This window comes from Malaclemys terrapin, chromosome 4, assembly GCF_027887155.1.
Source record: "Malaclemys terrapin pileata isolate rMalTer1 chromosome 4, rMalTer1.hap1, whole genome shotgun sequence".
Taxonomy (NCBI): domain Eukaryota; kingdom Metazoa; phylum Chordata; order Testudines; family Emydidae; genus Malaclemys; species Malaclemys terrapin.
Window position 1 is genome coordinate 7,464,110 of NC_071508.1, and position 20,821 is coordinate 7,484,930.

General features: G+C 51.2%; 1 protein-coding gene across 5 annotated transcripts in view; it reads left to right on the top strand.

Moving 5' to 3' along the window:
- The window catches only part of SLC43A3 (solute carrier family 43 member 3), a 57,406-nt gene that overhangs the window by 17,517 nt on the left and 19,068 nt on the right, over positions 1-20,821 (top strand). For 3 of the 5 annotated variants that reach the window (XM_054028053.1, XM_054028050.1, XM_054028052.1), the window contains exon 2: positions 20,279-20,517. In XM_054028053.1, the coding sequence (XP_053884028.1) occupies positions 20,328-20,517 (190 nt within the window). In that variant the 5' untranslated portion in view covers positions 20,279-20,327. Of the gene's footprint in view, positions 1-4,429; positions 4,547-9,965; positions 10,034-20,278; positions 20,518-20,821 lie in introns of those variants that run through there. The other 2 variants (XM_054028051.1, XM_054028054.1) reach the window with 2 other exon arrangements.

Here is a 20,821-nt window from a genome sequence, read left to right on the forward strand (position 1 = left end):
GCTGGAGGGGTGTGTATGGGGCTGGAGGGATGGGTGGTGGGAGGGGAGTGTAAGGGGATGGATGGATGGAGAAGTCTCTATGGGGATGGATGGGTGGCTGGAGAGGTGTGTATGGGGATGGGTGGGTGGGTGGCTGGAGTGGTGTGTATGGGGATGGATGGATTGAGAAGTCTCTATGGGAATGGATGGGTGGCTGGAGAGGTGTGGGGGGGATGGATGGAAGGATGGCTGGCTGGAGAGGTATGGGGGGGATGGATGGAAGGATGGGTGGATAGAGGGGTGTTTATGGGGATGGGTGGGTAGATGGATGGGTGTGTACGGGGATGGAGGAGTGTGTATGGGATGGATGAGTGGCTGGAGGGGTGTGTATGGGGATGGATGGATGGGTGGCTGGAGTGGTGTGTATGGGGATGGATGGATTGAGAAGTCTCTATGGGAATGGATGGGTGGCTGGAGAGGTGTGTATGGGGATGGATGGATTGAGAAGTCTCTATGGGAATGGATGGGTGGCTGGAGAGGTGTGTATGGGGATGGATGGATTGAGAAGTCTCTATGGGAATGGATGGGTGGCTGGAGAGGTGTGTATGGGGATGGATGGATTGAGAAGTCTCTATGGGAATGGATGGGTGGCTGGAGGGGTGTGTATGGGGATGGATGGATTGAGAAGTCTCTATGGGAATGGATGGGTGGCTGGAGAGGTGTGTATGGGGATGGATGGGCAGTGGAGGGGTGTGTATGGGGATGGATGGATTGAGAAGTCTCTATGGGAATGGATGGGTGGCTGGAGAGGTGTGTATGGGGATGGATGGGCAGTGGAGGGGTGTGTATGGGGATGGATGGATTGAGAAGTCTCTATGGGAATGGATGGGTGGCTGGAGAGGTGTGTATGGGGATGGATGGGCAGTGGAGGGGTGTGTATGGGGATGGATGGATTGAGAAGTCTCTATGGGAATGGATGGGTGGCTGGAGAGGTGTGTATGGGGATGGATGGGCAGTGGAGGGGTGTGTATGGGGATGGATAGATGGCTGAATGGACGGCTGTATATGGGTAGCTTGTGGGGTGTGTATGGGGCTGGAGGGGTGGGGGGCTGGAGAGATGTATATAGGGATGGATGGGTGGATGGAGGGAATGTGTATTGGGATGGTTGGATGGGTGGCTGGAGGACTGTGTATTGGTATGGATGGGTAGCTGGAGGGGCGTGTGTGGGGATGGAATAATAGGTGGAAGGAGGGGTGTATTGCGGATGGATGGACGGGTGGGGGGCTGTGTGTGTGGATGGAAGAATGGGTGGCTGGAGGGGTGTGTTGGGGAATGGAAGGATGGGTGGCTGGATTGGGTTTCTTGAGTATATGTAGTTTCTTTTGGTAACTCTCAGTGGGGTCAGAGGGTAATGGCCTGTAGAATGTGGTGTTAGAGAGCTGCCTAGCAGTCTCTCATTCATATGGTGACCTGTTCATGCACGTCGGTGGAAGCACTCTATGTAGAAGTCCAGTCTGTTGTTTCGACCTTCAGGAGGAGTCCCCGCAGAATCCTTCCTTTTGTAGTGTTGGTAGGGAGGTTTCTGTGGATTAGTGTGCTGTTCAGAGGTGTGTTGGAAATATTCCTTGAGTCGGAGATGTTGAAAGTAGGATTCCAGGTCACCGCAGAACTGAATCATGTTCGTGGGGATGGAGGGGCAGAAGGAGAGGCCCCAAGATAGGACAGACTCTTTTGCTGGGCTAAGAGTATAGCTGGAAAGATTAACAATATTGTTGGGTGAGTTAAGGGAACCACTGTTGTGGCCCCTTGTGGCATGTAGTAGTTTAGATAGTTTAGCGTCCTTTTTCCTTTGTAGAGAAGCAAAGTGTGTGTTGTAAATGGCTTGTCTAGTTTTTGTAAAGTCCAGCCATGAGGAAGTTTGTGTGGAAGGTTGGTTTTTTATGAGAGTATCCAGTTTTGAGAGCTCATTCTTAATCTTTCCCTGTTTGCTGTATAGGATGTTGGTCAGGTGGTTCCGCACTTTCTTTGAGAGTGTGTGGCACAATCTCTCAGCATAGTCTGTGTGGTATGTAGATTGTAATGGATTTTTTACCTTCAGTCCTTTTGGTACGATGTCCATCTGTTTGCATTTGGAAAGGAAGATGATGTCTGTCTGTATCTGTACGAGTTTTTTCATGAAGTTGATGGATTTCCACTTGATACGGCTAAATTCAGTGCCTTGCATGGTGACAGGTTTCAGAGTGGTAGCCGTGTTAGTCTGTATCAGCAAAAAAAATGAGGAGTCCTTGTGGCACCTTAGGGTATGTCTACACTATGAAATTAGGTCGATTTTATAGAAGTTGGTTTTTAGAAATCGATTTTATACAGTTGATTGCGTATGTCCACACTAAGCGCATTAAGTCGGCGGAGTGCGTTCTCACTACCATGTCTAGCATTGACTTACGGAGCGGTGCACTGGGGGTAGCTATCCCACAGTTCCTGCAGTCTCCGCCGCCCATTGGAATTCTGGGTTAATCTCCCAATGCCTGATAGGGCAAAAACATTGTCGCGGGTGGTTTTGGGTACATGTTGTCAGTCTCCCCTCCCTCCGTGAAAGCAATGGCAGACAATCGTTTCTCCCCAGACACCAGGGCGATTAGAAGAGCACAGCTAGGTGCACTGCGCATCAGAGAGGCTTTGAAAACCAGTTTCATGACTGGCCAGGCTTCGGTGTGACAGTTGTGTGTGTTTCTCCTTGATGCAAACCCGACCCCTTAGTTGATTTTAATTCCCTGTAAGCCAACCACCCTCCCCCCTTCGAAATAAAGTAACTATTGTTTTCAAACCATGCATTCTGTATTTATTAATTAAAAATAAAATGAGATAATGGACAAGGTAGCCGGGGTGGGGTGGGGGAGGAGGGAAGGACAAGGCCACATTGCTTATTGTAGCCACACTAAAAATCAAACTGTTTGAATGACAGCCTTCTGTTGCTTGGACCATGCTCTGGAGTGGAGTGGTTGGGTGCCTGGAGCCTCCCCCCTCTCGCGTTCTTGGGCTTCTGGGTGAGGAGGCTATGGAACATGGGGAGGAGGATAGGCGGTTATACAGTGGATGCAGCGTGCTCTTGTTGGCTTTCCTGCAGCTCCAACAGACGCTTCATTATGTCTGTTATCACTACAAAGTTTTTTTTCTCCTGCTGATAATAGCCCACCTTAATTGATTAGTTTCGTTATAGTTGGTATGGCAACACCCATTTTTTCATGTTCTCTGTATATATATCTTCCTATTGTATTTTCCAGTGCATGCATCCAATGAAGTGGGCTGTAGCCCACGAAAGCTTATGACCGAATAAATGTGTTAGTCTCTAAGGTGCCACAAGTACTCTTGTTCTTTTTGCTGATACAGACTAACACGGCTGCTACTCTGAAGAACAGGATTAGCATTTATTGTGGCATTTGAGGTTGATGGCTTTGGGCTGCCCTTCAGGATTGGGCAATCTGGTCTTGTGGTCAAGCACACCGCAGTGATAGCATGTAACCTGTTTATTCTTGAGGTGAGAATTCCTACCCTCTGGACAGCCAAGCTCGTGCTTGGGGCAGCAGATGCTAAGGGGCGGCATTTCGTCCAATCTTAGGGTGGCACGGCTGCCCTATTTTTTTATTTTTTTTTTTGCTTTGCCACTCTGGCCGCCCTGCGCCCAGGGTTTTTTGTTTGTTTGTTTGTTTTTTTGCCTTGCCTCTGGGTCCGGCCACCCTGCCCCTTGGGGGGTTGGGTTTTTTTTTTGCCTTGCCTCCGGGTCTAGCCGCCCTACGCCCTGGGGGTTGTGGGGGTTTTTTTTTGCTTTGCCTTCGGGTCCGGCCGCCCTGCGCCCGGGGGGTTGTGGGTTTTTTTTTTTTTGCTTTGCCTTTGGGTCTGGCTGCCCTGCGCCCGGCGGGTTTGGGGGTTTTTTTTTTGCTTTGTCTCCGGGTCCGGCCGCCCTGCGCCTTGGGTTTTTGTTTTGTTTTGTTTTGTTTTTTGCTTTGCCTCCACCTGTGCCCTGGGTTTTTTGTTTTGCTTGGGGTGGCAAAAAAGTCAGAGCCGGCCCTGCCTCTGGGCCCCCATGAGCTCCTTTATAAGAGTCAAGTTTACTTTTAAATCCTTCCCTCCTTTTGAACTGGGGAGAATGGTGATTAATTTCCCCCTAATGTTTATACCCTTCCCGAGTTCTGTTTTGGGTGTGGGCATCTGCAAATTCCGCAGCCTGTAGGACTGACTCAGGGTCCCTATCACACACAGCTGCTCTTATATGGTCAGGCACAATGGCCAAGAACTATTCCAAAGTTATTAAATCCAGCTGTTTTTCAAAACTCCCATGCGCCTTGGCTCCCACAACCCACCTTTTAACAAAATCCATCAGCTTATGAGCACATTCTACACATTTAACCCTGTAAGACTCAGGAATCTCCTTAACACAGCACATAATCTAAGGCTTCTTGTTCCCTCAATTCATTGAATACTTCCCTGGCTTTTCCAGTCAATTTGGTCAGCAGGACAGGCATACGCTGCTCATCTGGGATCCCACGCAGAGCACATGGACGTTCAAAGGTAGATAAAAACTCCTCTATGTCTTCAGTATCTTTGTAAATGGGACAGATCCTTTCCCACTTTCTTTCGTTATGGCGGGGATGTGGAGTACCAGGCGACGATGACTTTCTCTGCTCTTCCAATACTTGGAGCTGAAGTCTGGCCGTCTGCTGTTGCATCTTGTGATTAGATTAGAGATGTGAATCTCTAATTCAGCAGTTTTTTGCTTTTCCAGTTTCTGCTCATGCTCAAGTTGCAGTTTATTTGCTGCCTTTTGCATTCGAATGGCTCCTGCAGCTTCTGTGGCCTCAGGAAAGGGCTGTGCTCCTGCCTCCTGATCACTGGCCATTAGCAGATCCCTCAGTTCTTGATTTGTAGCTTTCCTTTTAAAGCTTATCCCCTTTTCTGAACACAAAAAGTCTTCCAGGGCTTTTTTGTCAAGGCCCTCATACGCTCTTTGCTCACCCATTGCAACTGCTCTTTAACCAGCCAAACGCTCAATACCAACATTCAAATTTGGACAGCGCGGGGTTCTGACCCAAAGCTTAATTGACCTGGTTCTGTGGATCCTGGCACGACTACGCCACTGTAACGATGCTGCCTCTGGCGGGACCCAACTGAGAGTACTAATTTAGGACAAATTCCTTAGAGCAGGGCAGTTACAGCCCAAGGCTGGGGTTCCTTTGCACACCAAGGCAAACCAAACCAGCCAAACAGAGAAGACTTCGGTCTCACCCCACTGGCTAACCATAAGTCACACATGTAATTCCCTTAGACACTCCAGTTTCTCAGTATCACCACCAGTGCCACTCGTTATGGGGATGAATGGTTATGAAAACCAATATCACAGTAAAAGAAAAAAGAGGTTCTCCCGATCCCAAAGGACCAAGCCCCAGACCCAGGTCAATATACAAGTTAAATCTTACCCACAAATCACGCGGTTGTCGGTCCTTTGGAATCTAAAATCTAAAGGTTTATTCATAAAAAGAAAGAAATATAAAGGAGAGTTAGAATTGGTTACATGGAATCAGTTACATACAGTAATGGCAAAGTTCTTGGTTCAGGCTTGTGGCAGTGATGGAATAAATTGCAGGTTCAAATCAAGTCTCTGGAACATCTGCAGCTGGGATGGGTCATCAGCCCTTTGTTCAGAGCTTCCGTTTGTAGCAAAGTCCCTCCAGAGGTCAGAAGCAGCATTGAAGACAAGATGGAGGAGCTGCAGCAGCCTTTTATAGTCTCTTGTCATGTGGCCTTTCTTTCTTTGTCCCAAAGACAAGCTCTCCAGCACATGGCATAGAAAAAATCTTAGAGTTCTGTCCATAGGCATGTCCCTGCATGCCTTGCTGAGTCACAAGGTGTATCTGTCTTCTTTCATTGGGTCAGTTGTATAGCTGATGGTCTTTAATGGGCCATCAAGCAGGCTAGGCAGTGCTGATGTCACACTGTCTGGGGTGTCACCCAGAAGCATAGCACAAGTTTGAAATACCGACACTATAGAGCCAATACTTATAACTTGAAATACAAAATTGATACACAGCATAATCATAACCAGCAAACCATAATCTTGTCTTAGACACCTTATTTGACCCCCTTTCTACAAGATTTGGTACCACTACAGGACCTTGGTTGCACCAATGATCTATACGGTCCCAGTTCACATCAATAACATCACACTATGAAGTCCAGTTGCATTAATGAGAGACCTGCACGTACCATGTTAACCCCTGGAAGGCCCAAGAGGGTTTGTTGACTGCCCCCTACCCCTCCGAACCAGAATTGGCACCAATAACATTAGGCTCATCTGATCTGACTCCCGTGTCAATCATACGTGATCTCAGTGGAGAGCAGCAGTAGTAGATGCGACAGCTGGTCCAATCCTTTCCAGCCATGCTATCGTCCTGCCCTGGATGCACGAACCTAACATCCCATCCCATAGCCACCAGCCCAGGGCAGAGGGTCGAAGACCATCATCAGCCAATACACAAGAAGATGTGGGTAGTCATCCAAGAGGAGCCCTGGGGGTTATAGAAGAGACTTGAAGGGAGTGGAGGAGCCCCACTGTATTTGGGTCAATGAGATTCTGCATCGACTTTCGGAAAGTTGGTGCTGTCTTGCACTTCGATGCTTACCCAATGCCCCAAGCTGCTCAGACCCCCAGGGACTTTATATCCATGCTGAACTGGACCAAGGGATACTGGCAAATTCTCCTGACCCCAACATCACAGGGAAAAAACAGCCTTTGCCACTCCTTTTCCAGTTTATAACCATGCCGTTCGGACTCCATGGGACGGCAGCAACCTTCCAATAGCTAACGGACCAGCTGCTGCAACCTCATAGCCAGTACACAGCAGCGTATGTTGCTGATATCGTGATTTACAGTACCAGCTGGGAAGATCATCTGCGACACCTCACCGCAGTGCTGCAAACACTCGGGGAAGCCGGGCTAACTGCGAACCCAGCTAAACGTCACCGGGCAAAGGGAGCTGACATAACTAGGGTACATGGTGGGACGGGGTCAGTTACATCTGCTTGTGGATAAGATCCAAGTCCTGAGAGACTGCCCACGACCACGAGGCAGGTGAAGTGGTTCCTCTGGCTGACTGGCTACTACAGGCACTTTGTGCCCGAGTTCGCCACCCTAGCTGCGCCCCTTACAGATATGATGAAAAACTCCCGGCCATGAAAAGTACAGTGGTTAAAGGAGTGTGAACAGGCCTTCTAGGTCCTAAAGGGCCAGTTGAGTCAGGAACCAATCCTGTTCCATCCCGTTAGCGGATGGGGAGGCACACCCCATACTTTACTTAAGCAGGAAGTTAGTCCCCCGTGAAACGAAATATTCTACAATAGAAAAAGAGGCCCTGGCAGTCAAGCAGGCAGTTGAAGCCCTATGGTATTACCTGCCGGGGAGCCCTTTCCAACTCATCACCGACCATGCACCCTTTGGTGCATTCACTCCACAAAGGACACCAACGCCAAGGTTATGAGGGGGTACCTCTCCCTCCAGACCTACAAGTTCTAGGTCCTTCATCGTCTGGGTAGGGCTCATGTGAATGCTGACTGCTTCTCCTGAGTGAGAGGGGGTGACACTGGGCCCTCACTTGAGGGGGCGGATGTGCGACAGGGTGTATAAACCCAGCACTGGTCAGTAACAAATCACTTTGGGCAGAGGAGGCCACGCCTTCTCGTCCCTGCTGTGCGTGCTCCTGGTGGAGGGAACAAATAAAAGGCAACTGGTCAGTTCAGGGGGGGCTGGCTGAGGAGGAGGTTGGACATGCCGCAGGCCCCTGCTGAAGCACTGTCAGCTCTCCAGACTGCCGAGGGGGATATCCTAGACTACCCCTCAGAGGATCCGCCAGCTATGGAGCCCGACGGAGACGCCAAGCCGCTGCCCAGGGAAGACAAACCTGTGGGAGGCTGAAGGGTAAGAAGTGACCCAGAGAATGCAGTGGGAGCTGACACGTGAATACTTAATAAGGAGGTTACGGGACCCTGAGTCGGAACCAGTGCTTCATTTGTAATTAAAGAGGTGCTGGGGCTTAAGCAATTAGATGCTGGGCCTCAAGCAATTTTTTTACTTTCATAACTGCCACAGCAAGCCCAGAGGTGCCAGGGCTGTGAAGTGCCAAGCCCAGAGATGCCTGGGCTGCGAAGTGCCAAGCCCAGAGGTGCCTGGGCTGCGAAGTGCCAAGCCCAGAGATGCCTGGGCTGTGAAGTGCCAAGCCCAGAGGTGCCCAGGCTGCGAAGTGCCAAGCCCAGAGGTGCCAGGGCTGCGAAGTGCCAGGCCCAGAGGTGCCCAGGCTGTGAAGTGCCAGGCCCAGAGGTGCCCGGGCTGCGAAGTGCCAGGCCCAGAGGTGCCCAGGCTGTGAAGTGCCAAGCCCAGAGGTGCCGGGCTGCGAAGTGCCAGGCCCAGAGGTGCCCAGGCTGTGAAGTGCCAAGCCCAGAGGTGCCAGGGCTGCGAAGTGCCAGGCCCAGAGGTGCCCAGGCTGTGAAGTGCCAAGCCCAGAGGTGCCGGGGCTGTGAAGTGCCAAGCCCAGAGGTGCCGGGGCTGCGAAGTGCCAGGCCCAGAGGTGCCCAGGCTGCGAAGTGCCAAGCCCAGAGGTGCCGGGGCTGCGAAGTGCCAGGCCCAGAGGTGCCCAGGCTGTGAAGTGCCAGGCCCAGAGGTGCCTGGGCTGCGAAGTGCCAGGCCCAGAGGTGCCCAGGCTGCGAAGTGCCAAGCCCAGAGGTGCCGGGCTGCGAAGTGCCAGGCCCAGAGGTGCCGGGGCTGCGAAGTGCCAGGCCCAGAGGTGCCCAGGCTGTGAAGTGCCAAGCCCAGAGGTGCCGGGGCTGCGAAGTGCCAGGCCCAGAGACGCCCAGGCTGCGAGGTGCCAGGCCCAGAGGTGCCGGGGCTGCGAGGTGCCAGGCCCAGAGGTGCCCAGGCTGTGAAGTGCCAGGCCCAGAGGTGCCGGGGCTGCGAAGTGCCAGGCCCAGAGGTGCTGGGTCTCAGCACTGCCAAGCCCAGAGGTGCCGGGGCTGTGAAGTGCCAGGCCCAGAGGTGCCAGGGCTGCGAAGTGCCAAGCCCAGAGGTGCCAGGGCTGCGAAGTGCCAAGCCCAGAGGTGCTGGGTCTCAGCACTGCCAAGCCCTGGCACAAATGAAGCCCTGGTCAGGACCCAGTGGATCCGGGTGGATCTGGGTTCCCCTCCCCAAACCCCGTGTTTGCCACTAGGCTTTACAGCCGGGGATCATTGCTATAGACTGCGGTGCCCTGCCCGGCTTGCTCTTGTCAGCCCTAGCCAGGGCGAACAAGGCCGGTGCTGAGGACTTTTTGGCACCCGATGGCCATGCAAGAAGAGGCAGCTCAGTGGGCCGTGACTGATACAATGTCATGACACGCAAAAGGGACAATCCCTGTGCCAGCCCCTGTGCCAGCCCCTGAGAGCAACTGGGCATTGGGGGTGAAGGTGGGGGTGGGGATTGCAGAGATCTGCAACAGTGTGTGCGTGTGTGTGAGCGCGTGTGTGAGCGCGTGTGCATGCAGCATGTATGTGCCTGTGTGCGCATGGATGAGTGGCGTGTATGCGTGTACATGCTGGGTGTATGTATGTGTGTGAGCGCGTGTGCATGCAGCATGTATGTGCGTGTGTGCGCATGGATGAGTGGTGTGTATGCGTGTACATGCTGGGTGTATGTATGTGTGTGAGCGCGTGTGCATGCAGCAAGTATGTGCGTGTGTGCGCATGGATGAGTGGAGTGTATGCGTGTACATGCTGGGTGTATGTATGTGTGTGCTGTGTGTGCACATACAAATGTGTGTGTGTGTGTGCTGTGTGTGCATGTTGTGTGCATGCATGAGCATGTGTGCGTGCGAGCAGTGAGTGCTCATTCCAACGTCTGTTTCCTGGAAGGGGGCAGAGGCAGGGGTGGAGCTGGGGAGAGGGACAGAGCGGGGAGGAAGGAGAGGGCGTGCCCTGGAGTTTCTTGGTTGCGCTCTCATGCTGTTGATAGCCCCGCTCCTGAGCTGGTGACCCACGGTGAGTCTCCCCATCCACCTGCTCTGTGAGGGGCCCACCCCCCCACTGAGCCTGCCGGAGATTTGCGGGAGGAGGGGCAAGAGCAGAGGAGGGGGCTGCTGGTTGTGCAGGGGTCAGGTAGGCTGTGTCCCTCTGGCACTGCTGCCCCATTGCCTGACATCCTCCACCCCAGATCTCGCAAGTGCCCAGCCAGGCACCTGGGGCACAACACAGGGCTGGGTGGACGCGGGGAGGGGCAGGGGTGTGGGGGGCTTTGGAAATACGTAGCTGGTGACGTGGCTCAGGCTATGTCTACACTACGGATCTTCCCGCGGCACCGCTAGACCGCAGCAGCTGCGCCACGTAACGGCTGCCGTGTAGCCGCTCTACGCCCGTTGGAGAGAGTCTCCTGCCGGCATAATTAAACCAACGCCAACAAGCGGCGGTAGCTATGTCCCGCCGACACAGCGCTGTCCACACCAGTGCTTTTGCCGGTGAAACGTATGTCGGTCAGGGGGGTGTTTTTTCACACCCCTGAGTGACAACGTTTTACGGACGAAAGTGCTAGTGTAGACATAGCCTAAGAGAAAACAGATGCATCGTGAGCGATGTAGGGGGAGGGTGGGTGGCTCTGGCTGCTGTTAAGGATGAGTGACTCAGCCAGTGGGGGAAGGGCATGGGGAGATAAAGGGGGAGAGAGGGAGAGGCATTACTGCTCAGGAGGTTCCCAGATAAAGAAAGAAAGAAAGAAAGAAAGAAAGAAAGAAAGAAAGAAAGAAAGAAAGAAAGAAAGAAAAGGGTGTGCATGAGATAGATAGATAGGGTGTATGCAGATAGATTGATAGAGATATCTGCCGATAGATAGATGGGTGCATGCAGATAGTTCGATAGGGGGGTGTATGCAGATAGATATGTGTGTGTATGCGGATGGAGGGATGGGTAGATGGGGTGTTGCAGATGGATGGGTAGATGAAGTGTTGCAGAAGGATAGGTAGATGGGATGTTATGGATGGATGGATGGGTAGATGGGATGTTGCAGAAGGATGGATAGATGGGGTTTGCGGATGGATGGATAGATGGGGTGTTGCAGATGGATAGCTGGATAACTGGGGTATTGTGGGTGGATAGATGGATGAATGGATGGGGTGTTGCGGATGGGTAGATGGGGTGTTGCGGATGGATGGATAGATGGCGTGTTGCGGATGGATAGCTGGATAACTGGGGTGTTGTGGGTGGATAGATGGATGGATAGATGGGGTGTTGTGGATGGATTGATGGTTAGATGGGTAGATGGGGTGTTGCGGATGGATGGGGATGGATGGATGGATGGATGGGGTGTTGCAGATGGATGAGGTGTTGCGGATGGGTAGATGGGGTGTTGCAGATGGATGGATGGATAGCTGGGGTGTTGCAGATGGAAAGATGGATAGCTGGGGTGTTGTGGGTGGATGGATGGATGGATAGATGGGGTGTTGTGGATGGGTAGATGGGGTGTTGCAGATGGATGGATGGAGTGTTGTGGGTGGATGGATGGATGTCTGGATGGATGGATAGATGGGGTGTTGCAGATGGATGGATAGCTGGAGGGGTATGTATGGAGTTGGTAGGTGAGCAGGTAAGTGGGAGAGACACCAAGGGAGGGCTGGGTTGCAGGTGGAGCAGGGCAGCCAGGCCACAGGCCTTGGTCAGCGCCTTGGTGCCATCACCCTCCCAGCCCCCACCCCTGGGCTGCTGTGCCCCAGCCAGGGCAGATGGGGACGGGGCAGTTGGTCATGTCCCTGCCCCATGTGTGGGAACTCAGACTCCCTGGGAAGTGGGGAGGATGCCCCTGTCTAGCTCGGAGCATGTGCAAGGGCAGAGAGCAGTGATGCCTAGTGACCCACGTAGGGAATGGGGGGTTGGCAGCCAGCTGGTCCCGACACTGCCATTCCTCCCCCAGGGCAATGCATGCTGTGTCTCTTGGGCTGTACCAGGGCGGAGGGCTGCTCCTTGCAGGGGAAGCTGGGGGCTGCAAGTTGGGTGGGCATTCACCCTGGGGCAAAGCAGGGGCCCTGGTGGTGACAGCAAGCGAAGAATCCCGGGCGCACATGCTGCAGAGAGGTCGGGTTACACAAGCGACATGTCACACGTATGGGTTGGTGTCAGGCACTGTACGTGGCTGTTGTGTTACACACACAGATTCCAAAGCCAGGCGGGACCGTTGTGATCATCTAGTCTGACCTGGACTACACAGGCCAGAGACCTGCACCCAAATCATTAGAAACCAGCCCCTCTTGGTTGAAAAATTGTCAGTGATGGAGAATCCATCCTGACCCTTGATAGATAGGATCTATCTATCTATCTATTTATCTATCTATCTATCTCCACACACTTTGCACAGCTGTTGTGTCACACACAGGCTGCACAGTTGTCATGTTACACATGCGTGTGACATTGCACATACACATGTCATAGGGTTGTATTGCACATACTGCAAGGGGGTATGTCACACACACTGCCTGGTTGTCATGTCACACACATCCATGTGGCATGTTGCACACACACTGCACAGCTGTTGTGTCGCACACATGCTACATAGGGTCTCATTGCACATGTGTGACACCTCACACACACACTGCATGTCAGTCGTATCACACACATGTGACATCTCACATGCTGCAGGGCAGTCATGTGTGACACCTGACAGGCACTGCGTGGCATGCGTGTCTGACACTTGCATGACACCACACACCCACTGCATGGCAGTTGTATCACACTCATATGTGACATCTCACACAGGCTGCATGGCAGTTGTGTCACACATATGCATGACAACTCACACAGGGTGCATGGGGGTCAGGGCTGAGGGGAATCTGGCCTTTACTCCAGGGTGTGTAGCCTGGAGTGAGACAGCCTTTGGTTGTGCCTCAGTTTCCCCTTCGGGGAGTTGGGGAGCAGGCACATCCCCAGGGGATGTGGCTACATGCATGGGGGAGGGGGGAGCGCCTGGCGAGTGGCATGTGGCGCTGCCGTAGAAATGCAGATGATTATTTATAACATTTCCCACCACCCACAGCTGAGAGGAACAGGCTTCAGTACAGCAACGTGCCATTAGTGAGTCACCCGTGCACCCCCAGTCTAGAGGCCAGAGCTGGGGAAGGCTGTCACCTAGGGGCTGGGACATCTATCTATCTATCTATCTATCTATCTATCTATCTATCTATCTATCTATCTATCCCCATACACCCCATCATCTATCTATCTATCTATCTATCTATCTATCTATCTATCTATCTATCTATCTATCTATCCCCATACACCCCCTCTATCTATCTATCTATCTATCTATCTATCTATCTATCTATCTATCTATCTATCTATCTATCCCCATATACCCCATCTATCTATCTATCTATCTATCTATCTATCTATCTATCTATCTATCTATCTATCTCCATACACCCCCTCTATCTATCTATCTATCTATCTATCTATCTATCTATCTATCCCCATACACCCCATCTATCTATCTATCTATCTATCTATCTATCCCCATACACCCCATCATCTATCTATCTATCTATCTATCTATCTATCTATCTATCTATCTATCTATCCCCATACACCCCATCATCTATCTATCTATCTATCTATCTATCTATCTATCTATCTATCTATCTATCTATCCCCATACACCCCATCATCTATCTATCTATCTATCTATCCCCATACACCCCCTCTATCTATCTATCTATCTATCTATCTATCTATCTATCTATCCCCATACACCCCATCATCTATCTATCTATCTATCTATCTATCTATCTATCCCCATACACCCCCTCTATCTATCTATCTATCTATCTATCTATCTATCTATCTATCTATCTATCCCCATACACCCCCTCTATCTATCTATCTATCTATCTATCTATCTATCTATCTATCTCTCTCTCTATCTATCTATCTCTCTATCTATCTATCTATAGAATACACCTGCCTCTTCCTACCCCCGGTGTATATACTGTGGTCAGACAGTGTGGTGATGAGCCTCATATGAAGGGAGGGAGATAGATGGGAAGAAAGAGGGGGTGTATGGGGCTGGATGGATAGACAGAGGGTGAGTACTGGACAGGTGCAGAGTGTGGGGTTGGAAGGTGCGGATGCAGTAGACGAACAGAAGGGTGGAAGGCTAGCGGGTGCATATGGGATAGAAAGAGGGTGAGGCGATGGGTGGGTGGGTAACAGGGCATCCTGAGACCCCTCTCCCTGGCACTTTGGAAGCACATTCCAGCCCCGCCCTGCTCCTGGTCCCTTTACACAGCCCAGGGGCTCTGCTGGCACTAACAGCTGGTTTCCAGATGGGCCCTGTCCTCATGGCGCTGGCGATCGCTGTGTTCGTGCCGCGTCGCTACATCACATGAGCTCCCAAGCGGGGATCACAAACTGCACTGTGTGGGTGGCCCTGCCTGGATTCCCACCAGTCTCCTGGTCACAGCCCTGCAGACGGATCCCTGTGACTGGGGCTGATGGAAATGCTCAGAGTAAACGATTCAGTGGGAACAATTTGTTGGGCTCTGAGGGCATCCGCCACTTGGCTGCTGTTTCTATTTCAGTAGCACCCAGAGATCAGAGTCCCATTGTGCCAGGTGCTGCACAGACACAGTGAGTCAGGCCCTGCCCCAAAGAGCTCACACTCCAAATAGCCAAGGCAGATGGGGAAACCGAGGCACAGAGCAGGGCAGTGACTTGCCCACAGTCACCCAGCAGAGGCAGGACTAGATCCCGCAGCAGGCTAGTGATATAGACCCTGGGTTGTTCTGCCTCTAACCCCCAGCTCTGTCTCTACAATCCCACTGGGGTCCTGGAGTGCTGAGTCCGGGTCACCCTGCCAAGGGGCTCCAGGCCTGCAGCGCCCCGTGGGAGCCGGTCCCTTGGGGATGCCATAAATCACTTCCTGTGGCCCTGTCCCCGAGTGACCCCTGCATCCTTCCTAGCTCAGCATTAAAATCCTGCTGAGAGGATTGTCCTTGCCAGTACCTGAGGGGGCAGGGAGTAACCCGACGGGCTCCCCCTCAGCCTGGGCACAGTGCCAGAGCCCCAACATAGCCCAGGCTGGGCAAAGAAGCACAGAGAGAAGGAGGGTGGAGGAGCATGGGAGATGGAGGGGGAGGCTTTTATTGGTTCCCTGGTCCATGTCCCACATTTTCCCCACCTCCCCCTTCATCTGCGCTGAGCTCAGCACATGTCCCCTACTGAGTCCCCTGGCTCTGTGCAGGTGGCAGCTAATGCAGCCGTCCCTGCCAGGGAAGTGACACTCGCTCTGACCCCCACAGGCCTCCCACTAAGTGCGGGGAGGTCTGGGATGGGGACTGGGAGAAACCCAAATGGTTCGGTAGAGGGCGCACTTCCCTCAGAGTCAGTGCAGACCTGAGCGCTAGGGGGCGCTGTGCTGCAGGGAGCGGGTCAGGGGCTCAGTGGGGGGTGCTGTCCTCACACAGTGCTAATCCCAATGCTACCAAGGTCTCCTGAACTTTCCAAGGGCATGGAGGATCCAGTGGCATTGTTCACAAGACCTCCCCCCATGCACTGGCCTGTTTCCCACAGGGTTAATTCTAATTTGCCACACTCAGTTTCCCTGTGGTTCCAGCTGGATACATCCAGCCTTAAGCTCTTGTGCGCTGTTTCAGTGCAGCTTCTGCATCCCACCCCAGAGGTAGCTGCACCGCTGCACTGGGGAAGGAACCCCTGCATAAACAGCTGCTGTACCCCACCCCCGGCGTGGTCTCTCTGCAGTGATGGGTAAAGGATCTCTGTATAAGCAGCTGCTACACCCCACCCCAGAGGTGGCTGCTTTGCAGTGCTCGGTGAGGGATCCCTGCGAGGTGATGTGGTGTGGCTGATAAACAACTGCTACTACTCACCCCATAGACAGCCATATCTCAGCACTGGTCGAGAGAGTCATCTACAAAGAGCTGCTGCATTCCACCCCAGTGGTAGCAGCATCTCAATGTTGGGTGGTGGATCCATCTGTAAACAGCTGCTACGCTCCATAAGAACATAAGAGCTGTGACACACTGGGTCAGACCATGGTCCATATTGCCAGTGTCCTGTCTCTGACAGTGGCCCGTGCCAGAGCTGCAGGGGGATTGTACAGAAAGGAGCAAAGACTGAGTGATCCACCCCTGTTTTCCACACCTAGCTTCTGGCAGTCAGAAGTTTAGGGACACCAAGAGCATGGGCTGGCGTTCCTGACCATCTTGGCTTATAGCCATTGATGGATCTATCCTCTGTGAACTTAGCCATTCTTTTCGGAAGGCAGGTATACTTTTGGCCTTCACTGCATCCCACAGGTTAGTTGTGCATTGCATGAAAAGGTCCTGCCTCTTGTTTTTATTAAACCTGTTTGTGACATTCCCCACTGGTGTTATTTGGACTGGTGATCTGCTAGGTCACTCCAATCCTTGACTCTGGGAGCCAGCCTTGCCCTGCTCTGCTGTGAGAACCCCCACTCCTGGGCTGTTCACACACAGCCTCTGGCATGTAAAGTGCTCCCTGGATTGTGCAACCGAATGACACTAGCCAATATCTCCAGTCCCAGACACAACCCTAGGAACCTCTGTCTTGCAGCGTCCAGTTATGCCCACTGGACGCTGCAAGCTTATATGAGTTCGTCAATTTAACAAAGAAATTGATATGTACCAGGCTTGTTATCCCAAGTGGAGTCTCTGAGACACTTCAAACCAAACGCACTGCTTCCGGTAGAATAAACAGACAGATTTATTAACTATAAAAATAAATTTTAAGCGATTATAAGTCAAAATATAACAAGTCAGATTTGGTCAAATGAAATAAAAGCAAAACGCATTCTAAGCTAACACTTTCAATGCCCTTACAAACTTAGATGCTTCTCGCCACAGGCTGGCTGGTTGCCCTTCAGCCAGGCTCTCCCCTTTGATCAGCGCTTCAGTCACTTGGTGTGGTGACTGTAGATGTAGGTGGAAGAGAGAGAGAATGGCAAATGTCTCTCCCTTTTATCATGTTCTTTCTTCCCTCTTGGCTTTGCCCCCGACCCCCTTCAGAGTCAGTTGAGCATTACCTCATCGCAGTCCCAAACTGGCCAAAGGAAGGGGGGCGACTCACTCAAGAGTCCAACAGATTCTTTTGTTGCTGTCTAGGCCAGCATCCTTTGTTCCTGAGGCTGGGCTGGGTTTGTCCCATACCTGCCCTGATGAGGTGTGAACTGCCCCTCTGTTCTTGGAGAGTTTTTACCTGGGCTTGCTTTAAGCCATGAGGACACATTTTCAGCCTTATAACTATATACATGAAATTATAACCTATAACATCACTGTAACAATTACTATAACATCACTATAATGACCATGTTCTGTGCATCACAAGCCTTTTGAAGACACTCATCATAACACACTTTGCATTGGATCCCACACAACCATTTTATAAAGATGAACATGGGGGTGTCGGGTGTTCCCCTGAGGTACAGAGTCACACTGTTGCCTAATAATTTCACTGGGTGACCCCGGTTTTTGTATGTGTGAAGGGGTAATTAACACTTCTCTGTTCACTTTATCTGCACCATTCATGATTTTATAGACCTCTCTCATATCCCCTCTGAGTCGTCTCTTCTAAGCCAAACAGCCCCAGTCTTTTTAGGCTCTCCTTGTATGGAAGCTGTTCTATAGCCATGATCATCTTTGTTGCCCTTCCTTGAACCTTTGCCAGTTCCACGTATTCCTTTTGAGATAGGGCCACAAGAACTGGACACAGGATTCAAGGTGTGAGCACACCCTGGGTTATACAGAGGCATTATGATATTTTCTGTCCTATTATCTATCCCTTTCCTAAGAGTTCCTAACATTCTGTTAGCCTTTTTGATCCTTGCTGTGCACTGAGTGGACATTTTCAGAGAACTATCCATGATGACTCCCAAGATCTCTTTCTTGGGTGGTAACAGCTAATTTAGACCCCATCATGTTGTACATATAGGTGGGGTTACATTTTCCAATGTGCATTACTTTGCACTTATCAACGTTGAATTTCATCTGTTATTTTGTTGTCCAGTCACCCAGTTTTGTGAGATCCCTTTGTAACTCTTCACAGTCAGTGTTGGATGGAACTATCTTGAATCATTTTGTAGCATCTGCAAACTTTGCCACTTCACTGTTCACTCCCTTTCCAGAGCATTTATGAATATGTTGAACAGAACTGGTCCCAGTGAAGACCTTTGGGGGACCCTGCTATTTACCTCTGTCCATTGTGAAAACTGTCCATTTATTTGTCCCCTTTGTTTCCTATCTATGAGCCAGTTACTGATCCATGAGGGGACCTTCCCTCTTAGTCCATGGTTACCTTATCATAGGTTATCTGAAATTCACATACACTTTATATTGCCTGGGTCACCCTTTCCCACGTGTTTGCTAACCCCCTCAAATGATTGTAATACATTGGTGAGCCATGATTTCCCTTTACAAAAGCCGTGTTGACTCTTCCCCAACAAATTGTGTTCGTCTCTGTGTCTGGTAATTCTGTTCTTTACTAAAGTTTCAACCAATTACCCTGGTACTGAAGTTAGGCTTAGTGGCCCGTAATTGCCAGGACTGCTCTGGAGCCCTTTTTAAAAATCAGTGTTACATTAGCTCTCCTCCAGTGAGCTGGTACCGAGGACGATTTAAGCAGTAGGTTACATACCACAGTTAGGAGTTCTGCAGTTTCATATTTACGCTCCTTCAGCACTCTTGGGTGAATCCCATCTGGTCCCGGGGCTATTACTTTTTAATTTATCAATTTGTTCCAAAATCTTCTCTATTGACATCTCAATTTGGGGCAGTTCCTGAGATTTGTCACCTAAACAGCATGGCCCAGGTGAGGGAATCTCCCTCACATCCCCTGCAGTGAAGGCTGATGCAGAGAATTCATTTAGCGTCTCTGCAACGGCCTTGTCTTCCTTGAGTGCTCCTTGAACACCTCTGTTGTCCAGTGGCCCCACTGATTTGGCAGGCTTCCTGCTTCCGGTGGACTTAAAACTTTTTACTGTTAGTTGTTGCATCTATAGCAATTTGCTTCTTAAATCCTTTTTTGGCCCGTCTTGTTAGACTTTCACATTTTATTTGCCAAAGTTTATGCTCCTTACTTTTGCCTCTAGAAGTTTCCATTACTCCGCTGTTTAGCCCTCCTACCATCTTTTTGGAGGTGGGGGGTGCGTTTTGTTTGAGCCTCTAGGATGGCGTTAGTAAATATCTCCACGCTGCTTGGAGGCGTTTTACCCTTGGTGCTGCTCTTTTTAATTTCCATCTAACTACCATCCTCATTTTTCTAGGTCCCCTTTGTAAAGTTACGTATGAGTGTGGTGGGTTTTTTGGTATTTTTCCCCCTACAAGGCTGTTAAATTTAACCACGTTATAGTCGCTATTACCAAGTGGTTCAGCTGTATTCACCCCTGAGGTCAGATTCTGTGTGCTACCTAGGACTAAATCAAGATTCCTCTTTCCCCTTGTGGGTTCCAGGATTAGCTGTTCCAAGAAGCTGTTATTTATGATGTCTATAAATTTATCTCTGCATCCTGTCCTGGGTGACACGTACCCAGTCAATATGGGGAAAGTTGAAATCCCCCGTTATTATTGGGTTTTCTGTTATTTTAGCCTCCCTGATGTCCCAGAGCATTTCACAGTCATATGGTCGGTAGTATATCCCGACTGCTGTACTCTCCTTGTTCAAGCACGGAGATTCTAGCCATAGAGATTCTATAGAACTGTTTGATTCATTTAAGATTTTTACTTTATTTGACTTGGTGCTTTCTTTCCCATACAGTGGTACTCCCCCACCAGCACGACGTGCTCTCTCATTCCTGTATATTTCGTACCCTGGCATTTCTGTGCCCCATTGATTATCCTCATTCCATCGAGTTTCTGTGCTGTCTGTGACATCAATATCCTCCTTTAATGCCAGGCACTCAGCTTCACCCAGCTTAGTATTGAGATGTCGAGCATCTGTGTATAAGCACTTGTGCATGTTGTCTATACGCAGTTGCTTGCCTCCATGTGTTGTGTTTAAATGGGATGCTTACATTTGACTGTTCCTCGCCTGTACTTTACCAACTTCTTTCCTAGCCTCCATATTAGGATATAGGTTTCCCCCCAAGGCAGCTGCATCTCAGTGTTGGGTGGGGGAACCCTGTATTAATATCTGGTCCACCCCCTTCCCCAGAAGCAGCTGCATCTCAGCACCGGGCATGGGCTCTCTCTGCAAAGCGGTGTCTCTTTGTGGTTCCAGGCTCAGAAAGGGACTCTCCCAGGAGCAGAAGGGAAGCGGGCAGGGCGCCATGGAGGAGCAGGGCGCAGGACTGGCCAAGCGGCTGGGCACATTGCTCTCGGGCCTGCTGGAATGCATGTGCTTTGCTGGCGTCATCTTCGGCTGGGCCTCGTTGGTGTACGTGCTCAAGGACATGCACTACTTCGAGGAGCTGTGTGTGCCGGCGGCTAACGGCACGGGCAATGGCACGCAGGGCCCAGGTACGGCGGGGGCAGCACTAGAGTGGCAGTGGGGAGCGCTGCAGGGGAGTGGGCGGTGCTGGAGGGAGAAGGAGCAGCGAGGCAGGGGCCGGGGGATAGGGGTATGTCCCCATCTCAGGTGCTGCACCAGGGCCAGAAGGCTGACGAGGATATGCAAATAATGCAACACCCCTATTTGCATATGCAGGACTATGCATTGTCTCATTTGCATATCCTTAAATTAAGGTTCCTTCCCTTTCTGGTTCCCGACCTTGAGCTCTCCCCCCCCGGCCCAGTGCCACCCATTTCCCCTAGACACCCTCTT